This window comes from Meriones unguiculatus, chromosome 10 (assembly GCF_030254825.1).
Source record: "Meriones unguiculatus strain TT.TT164.6M chromosome 10, Bangor_MerUng_6.1, whole genome shotgun sequence".
Classification (NCBI taxonomy): Eukaryota; Metazoa; Chordata; class Mammalia; order Rodentia; family Muridae; genus Meriones; species Meriones unguiculatus.
Window position 1 is genome coordinate 118,489,699 of NC_083358.1, and position 16,489 is coordinate 118,506,187.

The 16,489-nt window shown below is 45.5% G+C and overlaps 1 protein-coding gene across 6 annotated transcripts in view; it reads left to right on the forward strand.

Annotated features, from left to right (window-relative positions):
• Window positions 1–16,489, forward strand: part of Znf827 (zinc finger protein 827) — a 167,915-nt gene that overhangs the window by 134,363 nt on the left and 17,063 nt on the right. For all 6 annotated transcript variants that reach the window (XM_060393207.1, XM_060393206.1, XM_060393210.1 and 3 more), the window contains one exon: window positions 13,669–13,806. In XM_060393207.1, coding sequence (XP_060249190.1) covers window positions 13,669–13,806 — 138 coding nt within the window. The remainder of the gene's footprint in view (window positions 1–13,668; window positions 13,807–16,489) is intronic.

Consider the following 16,489-nt stretch of genomic DNA (forward strand, 5'->3'; position numbering starts at 1 on the left):
ACTAAGGTCGAGGCACCTCACCCTAGTGCCGGAGCACCAAGGGAAAGGTGCCCCTTTGTGTGTCTTTATGGAGGAGGCAACTGTGAGTCATCTGAAAAATCAAATTCACGGTGTCCCGGTGTCCCTGTGTGAGGCCGCCAGGTGGGCAGAGGAACAGCGTCATTCTCAAAGGAAGCAGGTCCTCTGGCTGTTGTTACATAAGAGCTACATGAGGAATGTGTGGAGAAGTCAGCAGACGCCTTCCGACACAATTCTCCCTGAAGGCACAGAATGCTTGCGTACGGCTTGCCTTGCTCTGTAGACTTTGTCCAATACAGGCTAGTGCACACCTGCTAATGTGGTGCGATTGTTTGTGAGGAACCCTCAAGGATGCCCTAATTTCTTGCTTTGGGGTATTCAATTCTACTAGATCTCCATGGATTAGCAGTTGTGATCCTAGAATTAGGCAGCTCAGAACCATGGCCTCTAAGAGATAGCTGCTATAATGCAGTGCCCTTGGCTTTGCCTGTGGCTTGACAGGACCCCCACGGAAGACATCCCCAATAGATACCCTATGGCTCACGTGGGCCTTTCCCTCCTAGGCCTTCAGGAGGAGTGTTTGACCCTTCATAGCGTGATGTGGTTTTTTTTTTTTTTTTAGAGAAAAAATTTTATTTTAGCTTATGATTCCAGAGGAATACATCTTTGATAGCAGAGCAAAGGCAAGGTGGTAAGAGCAGATACATGACAGCTCACAGCTTAAATACAGCAAAAAAGCAGCGAAAGAAACAACTACAAGTTTTACAGCAAAGCGCATCATGTAATCCCCCCAAAAGGCTTAATATCTTGTTTGTTTAATATGAGGAAGTCTTCAAAACAATCAGTGCTATATCCAAAAACACCTGAAAGGCACATTAAACATCCTTCCCACTGCCCACCCTTTTTTAAAAAAAAAAAACAAATATGGATTTTGTTTTCTTTTGTTTTGTTTTTTTGTTAGTCTGTGTCTTTTTTATTGGGGAATTCAGTCCATCGATATTGAGAGATGTTAATGACTATGACTGTTATTTCCTAATGTTATTTTGGTGGTGGTGGTGGTGGTTGGTGGTAGTTTGTGTGTGTATGTGTGTGTGTGTGTGTGTGTGTGTTTTCCTTCCTCTGGGTTTTTCTGGTGTGAGATTATTTATTGTGTGTTTTGTGAGAGTTGTTAACTTCCTTGGGCTGGAATTTTCCTTCAAGTATCTTCTTCAGGGCTTAATCGACTTGATAGACTTTGTCTTGTCTGTCTGTCTCTGTCTGGATCTCTGCGATTATGTCTCTGTCTCAACCAACACACATCTTTAAATTATATCTCTGGTATTTCAACTGCTGGAGTATATTTTCCTGATAGTTGGAGGTCAGGTGCAAAGCTCCAGCTCAAAGTAGCGTGATGTGTTTTACTATTGCCTTATTTCAGCATTTGTGTTAGATTAAATAAGGACAATAAAAAAAATTTCAAAGTTATTAAGAAACTGAGTTTGGAAATAACCAGACAGGGATCTTTGTCCAGCACAGGCTGTTGCCTGCTTCCTTGGCCTTATGTCTTCATGTCTTCCCATCTGCCTCTTGCATTGCAGATTCCTGTACACCCTACCAGAGATTTCTATGCATGCACAAGTGAAATTATATCTGCTGAAGCCCTTTTTGTTTGGGGAGCACTCGCTCTGAAGTTGGTCTCCACTTCAAAGGGTAGAAAGCTTTGTTGCAAGTTCATAATGGAATTAAAGAGATGAAGTCAGTCTTTTTCTCCGTGGTACCAAGTTCCAAGCGGTAATTCCTGTGTGTCCTCCTTTGCTGCCCTGTCGCTATGATAAAACACTGACCAAGGCAACTAGTGGGAGGAAAGGGTTAATTTCATATCACAGCTCCCGGGCTGGCTCCAGCTACCTTTCCTAAAGGGTAGGCTGGGCTGGACCACATGTAGAAAATACCCCACAGACTTGCCTACAGGCCAGCCCCTCAGTTGACATCCCTCTTCCCAGAATGACAAGTTGGCAATTCAAATTCAAATTAACAAAAGATAACTAAGCAGAACAATGCGGAATCAAGTGGTTGCACCCTGCCCAGCTGAAAGAATAGAGGGGACACTTGTAATCCTTCAACAGGGTAAATGATTAGAGCCAAAGGAGTGGTCTGTGCATTCACTTTGGAGCTAAATGCCACGTCTCATAGGCCATTTTATCTCTAGTACAGACATGAGCATTGAACAATATGAGCCAAATCAATGATCTGTGTAGTTTTCTTTAACTCTACAGCCTAATGCCTGCTAGACACAACCATAAGCTCTCTCTCCAGCCCTCTTTTTTCCCTTTTGTTTTGAGACTAGGTCACTAAATATTCCATAAACTTGTTATTCCCCTGCCTCAACTTTCTTAGATGAGACTATAGGCCCAGGCCATCAGGCCCAGCTAAGAAATGAACTATTATTTACATATTTGTATATGATTCATTAGCCTCAAATTATATTCAAAGAGAAGGAAGTAGGAGGCACATAAGAGAACCCACCAGTAAGACCCTAACAGTAACTTCGTAGATTCATAATGGCTTTCCGAACAATTACAGGGCTCCCACCTCCCTTTCTGTACTTTACCCAACACATGGTTTAGCTCTTCCTCATCTGTCCCTTAGGGCAAGAGGCAGTGGATTAAAACGACCTCTCTATCTGTATCCTGGTGCCTGAGGAGTGGAGTCAGTGGAACAGGAGGAAGCAGCCCTGGTGGTTCTCCATGGGCAGCTCCCTGCAAGGCCACACTCCTCCAGCGCACGTGGCTAGCAGGCCTGGTCTGACTCCATATCTTTTGCCTTTTTGGTTAAACCTGAACTTTGGAAAAAGTTACCTCTGCAAGCTTACTGTGTAACCCGTGATTGCCTGGCTTCTTGCCAGAGCCAGGCCAGTGTTTGAAACTGCAGTGATTCAGTGTTCTCTTCAGCCCCGTAGGTTGGGGGCTGGGGAGACAGCTCAGTTGGTAAAGGGCCTGCTGCAGGAGCATGAGGACCTGAGCCCAGATCTGAAGAACAGAGGTGGGTGGACACCCAGAGCTTGTGAGCCATGCACGGACCCCACGTCTCCACCTCCTCGGCGCGAGGATGGTAGGCGGCTGCCGGGCCGGGTAATTCGTACGGGTGTTCACTACCACGCTCGCTGCATAACATTTTTTTTTTTGGGGGGGGTGTTATTTTTTGGGGGGGTGTTATTTTTGGGGGGGTGTTATTTTTTGGGGGGGTGTTATTTTTTGGGGGGGTGTTATTTTTTGGGGGGGTGTTATTTTTGGGGGGGTGTTATTTTTTTGGGGGGGTTATTTTTTTGGGGGGGTGTTATTTTTTTTGGGGGGGTGTTATTTTTTTTTGGGGGGGGGTGTTATTTGGTTTTCTTTTCAGTTTGAGAATTGAAATTGGATGATGCTTTTCAAGAAGGGTCCATGCTTCTCATTTTGCTTAGCTGCTTTGGACTTGAACCATAGATTATCTGTTACTTTAATATATCCCAGGACATTGAGTGTTTACATTTCTGGCACATGAGCCAAAAATCGACTTCTCACCCTTGCCCAATCCCAAAATGATTAGAAAGAGATGTCTCTGATTGTTCACTCGTTTGTGTTGGTCATGGCAGAGCCCTGACAGTCATTTCTAAGCTCTTCAGAACTCCTTGCTAACAGGATGTGCGTTTAGAACACAGTTAAATTTCTACCAGAGCTTCCTGTTCTCATTGCACGCCACCCCTCAACTGGAGCATCTGTTCTATAATGTTCAACACTCACCATAGCTGTGTTTTGAGCCAAGGCCATGAAATAAAGTGGCACTTGCCACCTCAGAGAGAGAGAAGGTAAGCATGTGGCATGGGCCATTTTAGCACCAAGTCCAAGTAAGCTGACCAACCTACAACAGCCTTCAGGCCAGTACCAGCAGCCTGAGGGAGTAACAAACCTATGCTCAAAGAAGCTACAGATTACAGATTTTTCCTGGTGGAGCATCCCAGGTTCAAAACCCACCTCTCTTCTTACCAGATAAATGGGAACAAGCTAACTCCTTCATCGTTCTGAGTCATGACTTTTCTCATCTACAGAATGAAGGTAATAATGAGCCCAATCTTTCTGTGCTGTTATGAAGATTAAATAAAATCCATGATAAAGCCCTCTGCTTTAGTGTGGTACCCAGAAGAAAATAGGTGTATGGGAGGCATCAAGATGGCTAAAGGGGTAAAGGTGCTTGCCCCACGCCTGGCGGCCTGAGCTCAGGCCCTGGGACCCACATGGCAGAAGGAGAAAACAAACTCCTGCAAGTTGTTCTCTGACCTCCACAAGTATGCCCACACACGTGAACACAAAATTTTTTTTAAAACAATTTTTAAATGTATCAAAGTATGTAAATAGATAAGATATAACTCCTAGAAATTACTTATATTCTTGGCAGGAGGCTATGAGCGCTGCCACTGGTTGGGTTATACTGTAATAGGAAATTGCTAGCAGTCTTTCTTCTCACCTCCCAGCTAGCAATCGTGTGCTCTGCACGGTCTGACCTTCCCAGTCTCCACACTGAGGGTAAGAGGGTGGGGTCCTGGGAGTCGTCAGGTCGTGAGATTGGGCATGTATGAATGGGATTAATGCCTTTCTCACAGAAAGAAATCATCTAAGACCCTTCATTGCATCTGCCTTCGTCTGGAGCTTCCCACCCCTAGAGCTGAGGACTCTATTTTGATACTCTAAGTCACTAGTCTGTTCCCAGAGGAACAAAGGCAAGCAGGATTCCCCAGCCCTGTGTTTGGGACTCCCCACCTGGGGAGCAGTTCAGTAAACCAGCTAACATAAATTCCCACCTTATGAAAACAATTCTGCTTAATCAAATAATATTTCAGAATCAAGATAAAAGGTTAGGGTTTGTTTTTGTTTTTTGTTGTTGTTGTTTTGTTTTTTTTAAGCCATAAAAGTAAAGATTTTTGTTGTAGAAGCATTTTTCCAAATTAACAACAACAAAAAGACAAATTACTTTTAGGACAAAAAAAAAAAAAAAAAAACTATAGTAAATATTCCCTGAATAAAGAAAAGTCCCTGGCCTGGCAGTGGTGGCACACACCTTTAGTCCCAGCACTTTGAAGGCAGAGGCAGGCGAATCTGAGTTCGAGGCCAGCCTGTTCTACAGAGGCATGGGCCACCTGGTTAGAACTCTTTTCTGGTTGGTGCTCAGAGGAAACTTCGAAATGGAGTAAATTAGATTGCAGCAGCAGATTTTTCTGGTGGAATAAATTAAAATAGTTAGAATTTCCTCTTTGGTCTTATGGTATAATGCAGATGAATGGGCTTTTGAGTGAGACAGGCAGCCACTTACTAGCTATTTGACCTTAAACTCAGCCACCCTGAGGCGACTGATACTTTTCCTTTCAAACGGTAGATCTAACACTAATGCCTAAGGCATAGTGCTTTGTAAGGTTAAGTGCAGTGTGGAAGATATATAGTATTGGGCCTAAGACAATGATGACGCCTCCATAAACGTAAGCCATTGTTTGAGCCATGCACTGTCTCCTTGATGCTCTGGGGACAAACTGAGGCTGTTGTACATTGTGAAAATCAGCGGCCACATGTCATCGTTAGAACTGTGTTTAGTAACTCCACAGGCTCACTGACCGCGGGTCTGTTTTGTTTAGTAAGAAGAAAGCGAGCAGCAGCGTACATGGAGGACCAGTCTTCTGCAAGTACGTTCTTACCCTCATCACTGGTTCTCACCTTCCTGGCTGAAGGCCACTGCTCCACCTGCAGGCATCTAAGGGAGAGGCCCACGGTCAAAGGCAAAGGCCTTTTTATTTGACTGCCTAGGAGGATTATGGGTAATAAGGGAGTTAAAGACACTCTCAGCAAGTACTTCCGCCCTCCTCAAGCAGAGCTGGGTTGCGCACTAGCTTCTTACAGCAGTGGAGGTTGGGAAGGGAGGTGTGTGTTTGCAATGACGCTCAGAACAAAACCAAACCAGTTCTCCTCAGCATTGGAGTAGCCCTCTCACTCCTATCCCAAACTCTTCAAAAAGAAAAAAAAATGACACAACTTCCAAGCTTGGAGATTTCCTACCCAATATTCAAATGTCCTAAATATTGGGGCATGCTGAGAGTATTTACCAAAAATTTAAATCCTGCTGCTGTCATTATGAAGCACACCAATACCCAAAGTCTTGCCAAAATGACCTGAGAACTGACCTGTCAGTGTGCCTGCATCTGTGCTTCAGCGTGCAATTAAGTTTCCATTTAACACAACAGACATGAATGGTGTCATGTGACTGGCTTGTTCATTTAATGAGCATTTATTGAGGACTGTCAGGTAGAGGAAAATAATATCAACTTCCTCAGGTAGAGGAAAATAATAACATTTGCATTCATGAATTTCTTCAGAGTTAAGCTATATAGAAGCAACAGGCATCAACTGGCCTAGATTCTGGCAGTGACTTTGTCTAGATGTTTAGAGAATTTCCCACATCATGGCCAAACTCCACATGACTAAGCTTCCTTGGAATTAGGAATTCCGGTCCCAGGCCTTTTCTGTTAGAAGAAGAACCAAGCTTGTTTTTTTCTATTGCTCTGAAGTGACTTCTGTAGAGGACCAGGTATAGAAAACACATATTTCTTCCCCAGTTTAACAGATTACAGCCAAATCAATGAGTGTTTATTGACGCTAACTGTGAACTCTGCACTAAGCAAGCAGTCCCATCCAGACTAAGTGTGGGGGCTCGTGTCTGTAATCCCAGCCATTAGAAAGCGGAAGCCTTGAAAGTTAGTCTGGGTACACAGTGAGTACAGTCACTGGCCTACAGATGTGACCCAATCTCAAAAAACAAACAAACAAAAAAAGAAAAACCACACCATGCAGCTCTCCTGAGTTGATGCTTCAAGGGTAGCTGTTGGCTAAGACCCCATTGCTCAAAACCTCGTTCTTAGGAGACGTTGACACTGGCTTCTTGCAGGGCCTGAGTGGGGCCATAGTTGAGGGGAATGCGCACCCTGAGCCACTTGTCAACGGCCTCCACCAGCCATCTGGGCTCTCAGTCTGTTTCCCTGTGTGCAGGAATTGAACACTGAACCAGGTGATAGGATTCCTGCTTGAACCAAGGCTTGAGGCAAGATGGTGAGGACCATTGGACCCTTCTTAACTGAATGCGATGTTCTGCATACACTTGGGTGGGGGGCCTTGGAGTCAGTGTGGCACATTGCCGCCGTGCAGTGAAGGGGCTGGATTTGAAGGCAGGCAGGTCCTCCACTCTAACCTTCTACAGCATTTCACAGCACTCCCCCCACTGTGCCACGTGCTTACATGGCCTAGACATTTGGAGACTTGCTTGCTGGCTTTCAACCTTTCTAGAAATAGGACATGCATATTCCAGAAGCATTTGTGTTCTCCCAGAGACCCAAAGAAGATCAAGGCAGTCAACTCTGTTGGGTGAACCCCCACCCAATGTTTCTACTTGGTCACAGGTTGACAAACCATTGCTAAATTCTGCTATTCTGACAGTTGAGTGTGTGTCATGACCAGCAGATAGATAAATCTGTGCTGCTTAGAGTATTTGAAGTGGTCCTACAAGGGAATTTGGTCATGTGGAGACCCACAGTGAGTCAGTGACAGGGCACCTAGTAAGTCTGTTAAGGGCAGCCGGGAGCAGTAACAGGTCTTGCTCAGGGCCATTAATGTTTCATGACATGGCGGCACAAGATCTGAACTCCAGCCAGACAGTTGTGTTGTGACCACTGTTGGAGTATAGTCCCGAGGTTTCAAGACCTGTCCCTTTGAGCTAAAGGTGCAGATACCATTTGTTCTCAAATGAAAAGACCTTCAGATTGTTTTTGAGCAGGTGGAAGACCTTCACAATCTTGCTTAATGATAATCAGCCCCAAGAGGTGTAAACCCAGCAGACTGGGAACTCCTGGCAGAGGTAGGAGCTTGATTTAAGAAGCCAGAGAAGAGCTAGGTGGGTCAGGCATAGTCACAAATGACATGGCCTTTGTGGAAGGTAGCCTGCCTGATAGTTTTCCATTTATCCAGGAGTACAGAGGAGCCCAGAATTCCACATTCGAGTTATGTCTCAGAACTTGTCAGCCATCCTGAGAAAAGGGAGAACTGATCAGGACTCCGTGTGTCAGGGTGGAAACACAGGTGGCCCCGACCCTGTTCTCCAGTGATGACACAGCCAGTCTGGCTTCAGTTGGTGTGTGAGCAGTGATTTATGTATTAATGTTGTCCAGCTTTATCCAAATAAAGTCTCCTTCTCACAGCATTTCTCTTGCCTAAATCAGCTGGAGTGATGGTTTCTGGGAAGGATCATTCCAACAGAGAACCTGGTTTCTTCTCCCCCAGGGAAACACACCAACAAAGCCATGTTGTGCACCAGAGCCAAGACCAAGGACCTTGGAGAGGTGAACTCTAGTCCTTCCTACTCCCCGTGTTTTGAGAGTGATGTCTTAAAGATGCTTATGTTTATCATCACAGTCTCCCTCTGCAGCAACACAGACCCAAGGGACTCTTCAGTATGACGTATTTGATGTTGAAGGGAAGGCTTGACCTTTAGGATGCACCCATCTGACTATCCTGTTGACCCTCCTTGGTCCTGATTTATGGCATTTATAGGCTCTAACCTCTGTGCTGGAATACCCCAGACTGGCCCTTTCAGGAAAGGAGGTAGAAAAAATCCTAGTATTTGAATTGTTGCCAATTTGAAATGTGTGTCCACTGTGACCAAGAATGTTAAATGCACAACCAATGAGCAGGGGAAGGAGAAAAAAAATCCCTGTTTGTTGTAGAATTTGGTGTAGGTTTCCTGTGGCTTGGAGGAGCACGAATGAGATATAGTGGACTTTAGTTATCTCAGCCACTAACAAGAAGAAAAATTCAGGTTCCTTTTGAATGTTTGGCATAGGTTGAAGACTTGGTTACCGTTGAAACCGTTCTTGACCATATGCAACTTGGGTGCACCTTGGGTTAGGACAGGTCTTGGAGTTGATGATTCACTTGGTCCCTTGTAAATGAAACGACTGGGTTTGAGGTTCTGTAGGTCCGTCCACTTGATCCAGAATCTGTGCCCGGTCTACTCCACGGCTTTATCTCATGGGCAGCTTTGGAGACACAGTTGTTGGGCTTGGTCAGTCCATGACCTATACATCAAATAAGACACATCCTCTTGGGTCATGGGTCTTATATACAGTCTGCCATGCCGCATCTTGCATAACGAGGCCTCATCACCATGAACAGGGGCCTCAAGTCACTGTGTAGGAAGAGCTGGGGAGTGTCACTGACACTGCAGAGACACAGATACACCGTAGGGATGTAAGAACTTACTTGTGCCTATACATCTGTTTGTATCACTGAAAATGAAAATCTAGCCAGGGTGCAGCTCAGCATTAGACCATGTGTTTGGCATGTGAGACAGCTTGTGCACCATCCTCAGTTCCACACAGAAGGAAACAGAAAGCTTAACTGAGAATGCAGAAAAGCCCTAGGTGCTGCTCAAGGCAAAAACTATTGGTTGACGGAGAGGAAAACCTCAGACTACGTTGTACCAAGTAGCCAGGCATCCATGGAGCAATGACAGTAAATAAAATATTTTGTTGGAGATAAAATCCTATGAGACTACGCAAGAATTTGTCATTAGACTGGAGTTTTGCTCTAAAAGAAAGGAAAAAGAACATAACGATGCAGCTACTTAAGAAAAATGAAACAAACAGCAGGGGGTGTGGGAAGAAAGAGGGAACTCAGAAGTTTTTAAATAGGACCCATAGTTTGAAGTGTCTGGAGACCTTGCAACTAACAGAGATGCAATTACTGGTACATGTACTTTTCCAATTGGGGTATATATTATACTACAGAAAAAAAATTAAGGCAAATGCCTCAGTAATGTTTAAAAAAAAATTTGTAAGGTTTTTAAAGCAGAACCAAAGATAATTAAGATGGGAATGTGCTCATCCATTGTCACACTTGCCACTGTCGAGAGTGAAGACAAAGTGCCCTTCAGGGGTGTTGCAGTGAGCACACGTAAGACTGGCAGGAGTAATTAAGAGGAAGGAGGGAGGGAGGAAGGGAGGGAGGGAGGGAGGAAGAGAGGGAGGGAGGGAGGGAGGGAGGGAGGGAGGGAGGAAGGGAGGGAAAGAGGAAGAAAAAGAAAAAAAAGACAGGAAGGAAGGAAGGAAGGAAGGAAGGAAGGAAGGAAGGAAGGAAGGAAGGAAGGAAGGAAGGAAGACAAGAAAAGCCCAGGGTCTTATTTTCTTCACCAAACAAGAAATCCAATGGTAGGTGACTCCTGGCATTCACTTGGCCACTGGGAAATGCCAGCAAAGACCCTGATTTTTCTTTCCATCACTCTTTCTCTCCATGCTTGAAAGTTGGCTTGCATCGTCATGCTTTATGTTCACAAACTGTGTGCCGCCACCCCAGGTCATCTCTGTTATCAAGGCGTGGAAGAGAGAAAACCAATACTCAGGCATGTCTTTCTCTTCATCATCCCTGGGTAGGTAGCACTCTTAACTTCTAGCCAACAGCAACTGCCTCCATAGTGGGAGAGGGCAGAGGAAAAGGAAAGGCACATTGACCATGACTGACTGTTGGGTTAACAGTAATCCGTGTCTGCCAGAGAAATTATCTCAACCAGAATCAGCTGGGATTTGGTGCAGTTAGGAAGCTGTAAAGTCTTTGGAGTTTGAGTTAGGACTGCAAGCATTTCTACTAAGAGATTCATAAGAGCACACTTCTTAAGTTTAGTTAAAACGTTGTTCTGATATGTTTTGTATTGCTGTGATAAACCCCGTAACCAAAAGCAACTTGTGGAGTGGGGAGTTTATTTGGTGTACCAGTCACAATCCATCCTCGAGGGGAGCAAAGGAAGAGAGTCCAGGAGAGAGCTTGAGGCAGAAGCTGTGGGCGCTCACTGCTGCCGGCTTGCTCGCAGCCGCAGAGTCATCTAGCTTACCTGTACAGCCCAGGCTCATATGTCTAGGGATTGTGCCACTTGGGGTGGGTGGGGCCTGCCTATGTCAGTTGGTAATCAAGAAAGTGCTCCACAGACACGGCCCGCCCGTCAGTCTGATGGAGCCACATCTTCCATCGTGCCTCCCTCTTTCTTGGTGTATGAAATTGACAACCAAGATTAGCCTTACAGGCACAGATTCACTTCCACTCTGAATTGTCAGTTGACTTCAGTAGTTATGCTATTAAATTAATTGTGCTAATCAATAGGTTAATGCTGAGAAATCCCTGTTCAATTTTATTTAATTCTGACAGTAAACTAGGGATAATATTTAGTCCCTGTCTCAGTGTAGTGTGTGATTCACTCGCTTTGGGTGCTGTGTGAATGCTGAGGATGCGAAAATAAGTATGGAAGGGAAAGGGGCATTTGGCCGAAAATATTGTGAAAAGTTTTCCAAAATCTTGGTGAAATACGATTGCTTGGTTAAGATAGTAAGTAGGGTTCCGGAACAGTCTGTAAAGTAGGATGGGCTACTTTTGATGACTGTTTAGCATTAGCAGGTGGACGGGGAGGATGCCAGAAATGACTGAGGTCTCACACTGGTAGCAAGACTTACAGAATATGTGGCCTCTGCAGTTACATTTCCAATTTGTGAACAAAGGCTTTAGGGTGTCCTGACTCTTCCTTTTCCCCTTCATGCAGCCCCAGCCCCAGCTGGAGGCATTGCAGTGTTTTGTTCTGGGTGAAGGCTCCCGTGGCTTGGAATTGCCTTCCTCTCATGAAGGAGAGGAAAACAATGCTGTACTATAGATGCAAACACTGAGGGTTTAAGAGCCATGCCCAGACAGGGAGCCCAGAGTCTGGGCTCAGGGCCGGGGCTGGTACATATTGGGTGCCTCTTTCTCTGCTCAGGCTTCTGGTCCTCGAAGCTGTCATGCCTTCTAAGGCTGTGGAAGAAGCTGAATTCTTTATGGTGCTTCAGCCTCTCAAGTGTATGACTAATACTCAAAAGAATTGTTAAGAGACGTCTTCATTTTTAATTGCACCTACGTGCTGCATCTGTGACACATTTAATTCACTTATTTTGACTGCATTAGAAAACTGTCCGCCATCTTGACCTCCACCTATTATTATCACGACCACCCTCCTGAAAGCGCGGTTTGATTACACACTTGGAAGGAACTACTTAAAATACCACCTCTCATCTCTGCGTGGCTGAAATGCCCACACTCAGGCTTAAGGACAGTCTCCCAAGAGTGGTCCTTATCTTCAGATGTCCCGCTGACCCGTACCTCCCTCTTCACCTTCCCACCATCCCTTGCCCGCCGCAGTTCCACTCCTTGCTTTATAGACAGCCTTGGTCAGGCATTCCTGCTTGACACAAACTAGTTTCTCCTCCCTGAGGCCTCAAGAGCTACGTTTTAACAAACAGATCAATCGATCAATGTGTTCATCAGTGTTGGGATTGCTGGCAGGCACTTGCACAGCAAACATCATCTCCGTTTCCCCAGGTTCTTCCCTGCTCTCCCTTCCAAACCTGCATTATTTGTTTCTCCTTTCCCCAGATTACATTGCTGGGCAAATCTTCATTCAAATGTGCATTGATCCAGTTGGCGTTTCCAAATAGAGGTGGACGCTTGTGTCTGGAACATGGTGTCAGTTTAGCTGTGTGAAATAAGCAGTTCTGCAGGGGCTCTCCGGCTAGCGGCCAGAGCACTTTCTCCTGCTTGGATCTTATGGAACGCTCCTGGTGACATTTAATTTTCCATACGAGATTCCATTCTTAACGTAGCACTGTGCTCCAGGAAGACCCGCAGCTACTCGGTCAGGTCAAGGACAAACACTGACTTGTGCTATCTTATTCTTCCAAGTGAGGCCCCGACAAGCAGTCCCTGTAAAGTGCCCATTTCCCTCGTCTGGGCATCCCCTCTGTTACCTGTCTTCTTACACGGCTGCAGAGGAGATGTTTGTCTAGACCATTGCGGGTCATGGAGAAGAGGCAGGGGTCAGAAGATAAAAGGAAATTCTATAGACGATTAGGAGAAATGAAAATCTCCTAAGCTACGAAAAGAACATAGTGAAAGTGCGCTTACTCCACCAGGCTGTGCATGGCTTGCTTCCAGAGCACCCACTTTCTCAGATGCACTGAGACATGCAGACCACACAGTCGGGACTCGTGTGCAGGGAGCCGTGTGTGGAGGGCCTCTCTAAGTCAGCTTTATACGAGGCCCTGGTTGAACATGTTGCAGAACCCAGAACTCGAGAGCAGAGCTTTGCTTCCTAAAGAGCAGTGGAAGCATTTCTTTCCAGACACGGAACCATTTATTTTCATTTTGGAATCTGGATTTTCCAATATTTTGTTTATTGTTTTGTTAGCTGGCGTCTACATTTCCAGAATATTAACATGCAGCTCGACTGTTCACTCACTCCAGTGTTTATTGAGTACTTCTGTAGAGTGAGCAGCTGCCTGCCGCCTGCCTGCCCGCCTGTCTGTGTATGTGCATGCCTTTAGTGGTTAGTGGGGCCACTGAAGCCCCAGGGGCTGTATGGCTGTTGTGGTCCCTTTGCATCCCTGACGGAGATGAGAAGTTGGCCACTGGTTCTTGTGGCGGTTCCTAGCCACACTCCTAGGGCACACGTCTGATGCAGTCTTCAGGCTTGGCTAAAAGGCCACGAATTCCTGTTGTCCTGTGCTCTTCATAATGCCCTGTTCTCCTGGCACAGAGACAGAAAAGATTGTCCTTGAGGCAGGAAACGGACTGCCGTCCTGGAAGTTCAGTGACCAGCTCTTTCCTTGCGATGTGTGTGGAAAAGTGTTCGGCCGACAGCAGACATTGTCTAGACACCTCTCACTGCACACAGGTGAGTAGGGGACCCAGCTCCGTAGACTACCACAGCCCCACCCCCACCCCAGGCCTCTGTGCTAGCAAGAGGTTGAGTTTCTCTAGGAGAATTGCTATAGGAAGTGGTGGAAACTTGACCGATTCTGACCTTTACAGGCCTTGCTGCCTGGCACATGCAAATGAGACCCTGGAAAGGCTTTTCTCTATTGAAAAGCCTCATTGACTTCCCAGAGGGCATCGGAGAAGCAGTCCACACTTCAGTGCCTTCGAGTCAGCTCCTGAGCTCTGTAAGGAATGGATGCATGTCCTCTTCAGGGTTCAGGAGTTGGAGCTGCAGCCCACCTTCTTTTTATTAAGATTCTAATTTAGGTTTTAAGTGTGAGTGCTAAGTGTGAGGCAGTCTTATAAAAAGAACACTGTTCACAGGCAAGCTGGGTGAAACCTTTAAGAGACACTCCTCTGGTTTCACCTCAAGATCATAGGAGCTGTGGGGCCAGGAAGCACCATAGTCAGGGAGATAGAGATTCTCTTAGTTTACATGTAAAAATGGGCAGCAGATGGTCAGTTCCAGGGGTCAGGATGAGGGGGACCTAGGTCACAAGAAGCAAAGAAAGCAGAGATTAATGTAGTCAGCAGAAGTAAGCCAAGGCAGCAGAGGTCACGTGATGTCACAGATGTAGGTGACAGCCGACACAGGTGACAGGCTGGCACACAGATGAGACCAGGGTTCCATCCCCAGCACCAAAGAAAATACATTCAACTGTTTTGAAACCTGACACCGAAAGTCAGGCTTTAAAGTATCCCAATATATCAATATGATATAAGCCAGATATAGTTAAACATGCCTGTAATAGCATTTGGGAGGCTGAGGCAGGAGGATCACTAATTGGAGCTCAGTGTAGGGTACATAGAGACAACCCTAGTCCCAAAACAAATACATATGTATAAGATACATAATCTATATCATAATATATATATTATATATTACACATATATGTTTATTATATACAGCATATAAAAGCCTTTAACTTTGTCTTAAATGTTTTTGTACAATTATGCAAAAATAAAAACAGAAAGACAGAGTATTAATAGGACAAGATTAATTTTGTCCTTATCTTTTTAAATCCACTAAATTCAAATTTTCATCATATCAGACAGATAACATGTTTTTAAGAAGTGGGGATTTTAAGGCGTCATTCTTGAAGCATTCTTAGATGTATTACTGAGAATTTACTGAGAATGATAATTCTCAAGTTACTGAGAATGATAATTAAGATCAATTAAAAAGGGAAGAAAAAGAAAATTAAAGTATCAGATATCTAAAAGGAATGAGAATACTTTATACCTACAACTAAGACTGCTACAGTTCAGGTCAGCACAAAAGGAGTAGACTCAGCAGCCGAAGGGTCATAGAGTGCCTGGCTCCACGAAGCCTCTGCTGTGCGGGTTAGGACAGGAAAGCAGGCACTCTGGTGGGGAAAAGGGCCTAACCCCAGAGGACACTGGAGAATTGCTGGAGGAAGGCGTGGTGACGAACACACTTGCTCCCCACACTTGGGAGGCAGAGGCAGGTGGATCCCTGGGTGTGAGGACAGCCTGGTCTACATAGTGAGACCCTGTTTCAGAAGGGGGGAGGGAATTATTGGAGAATAAGGACAGCTCATGATTCTTCTTTGGCATAGAAGTTAGCTGAGAGATAATTAAGCAAACTTACCAAAGTGGCACCAAGACAAGCGCTTGAACAAATCAGTTACAAAGGGGAATTGGGAAGCTGAGGAAGGACGTGCTGTACGAGCTCCTACCTTCTGAGAAGAGGAGACGCAGCGTTACCGGAGCCTCACAGGGGACAGAACGAGGGACGTCCGCATCCCGGGGACAGAACGAGGGACCATCCCTGTAGTTTTATGGAGAAAGTGGAACCTTGGTGCTGACACCCAGACCCTCCTCTCTCAACACAAAGGCAGGAACTCCAAACATGTGCCCCATGCTTCAGGCCCAGCCTGAGCCTGTCGTGGGTGGAGGCACCAGAACATAACGTAGTGTCTTTCATTTTGTGCCAGAAACACTTTTAACACCACGCCCCATCTTCCCTAGTGAAGAAAATAGCCAAGACCAGAAATCAGGGTAGAAGCTGAGGCTGTTCCCGATCTTTCTGCCATCGTCATCTGTAGTAGAGGCGGGGCGGCTTCTTGGACTTAGAATTTGTCTGATTAGTCAAATGAATTCAGAACACTACTCTGGAAGCACTCCTAAAACCTTAGTCAGCTTACCAGCCAATTTCCATTAACAAATTAATTGAGATTTTTAAATTTTATTTATGTAAAATGAAAATTTCCAATTAAATTATTTTATACAAGTCATTTTTCCCCTTTAATTTCATTAGTTTTTCTTCCTTGGCTGGCCCAGGCCTGGGGCTGGGAGAAAAAAGGACGTAGTCTCTTAGGCTCCAGATATATCAGTGCTTCCGCACCTGCCCACGAAGGACACATGGGGCACTCTCATGGGCACACTCATACAGCAAGCACACCTTGTCCTGAAGAGGGACGCAGGATGACACACATGCAGGAAACACCTTGTGATGAAAAGGGGTGCAGTTTGGCACATGGAGGCACACTCAGATGGCAAACATACACTCACACGGCTTCCTGTTAGCCCCTGAAGAGCTCACCTTGTCATGATGAGGGAGAAGGATGAGTTCTCCA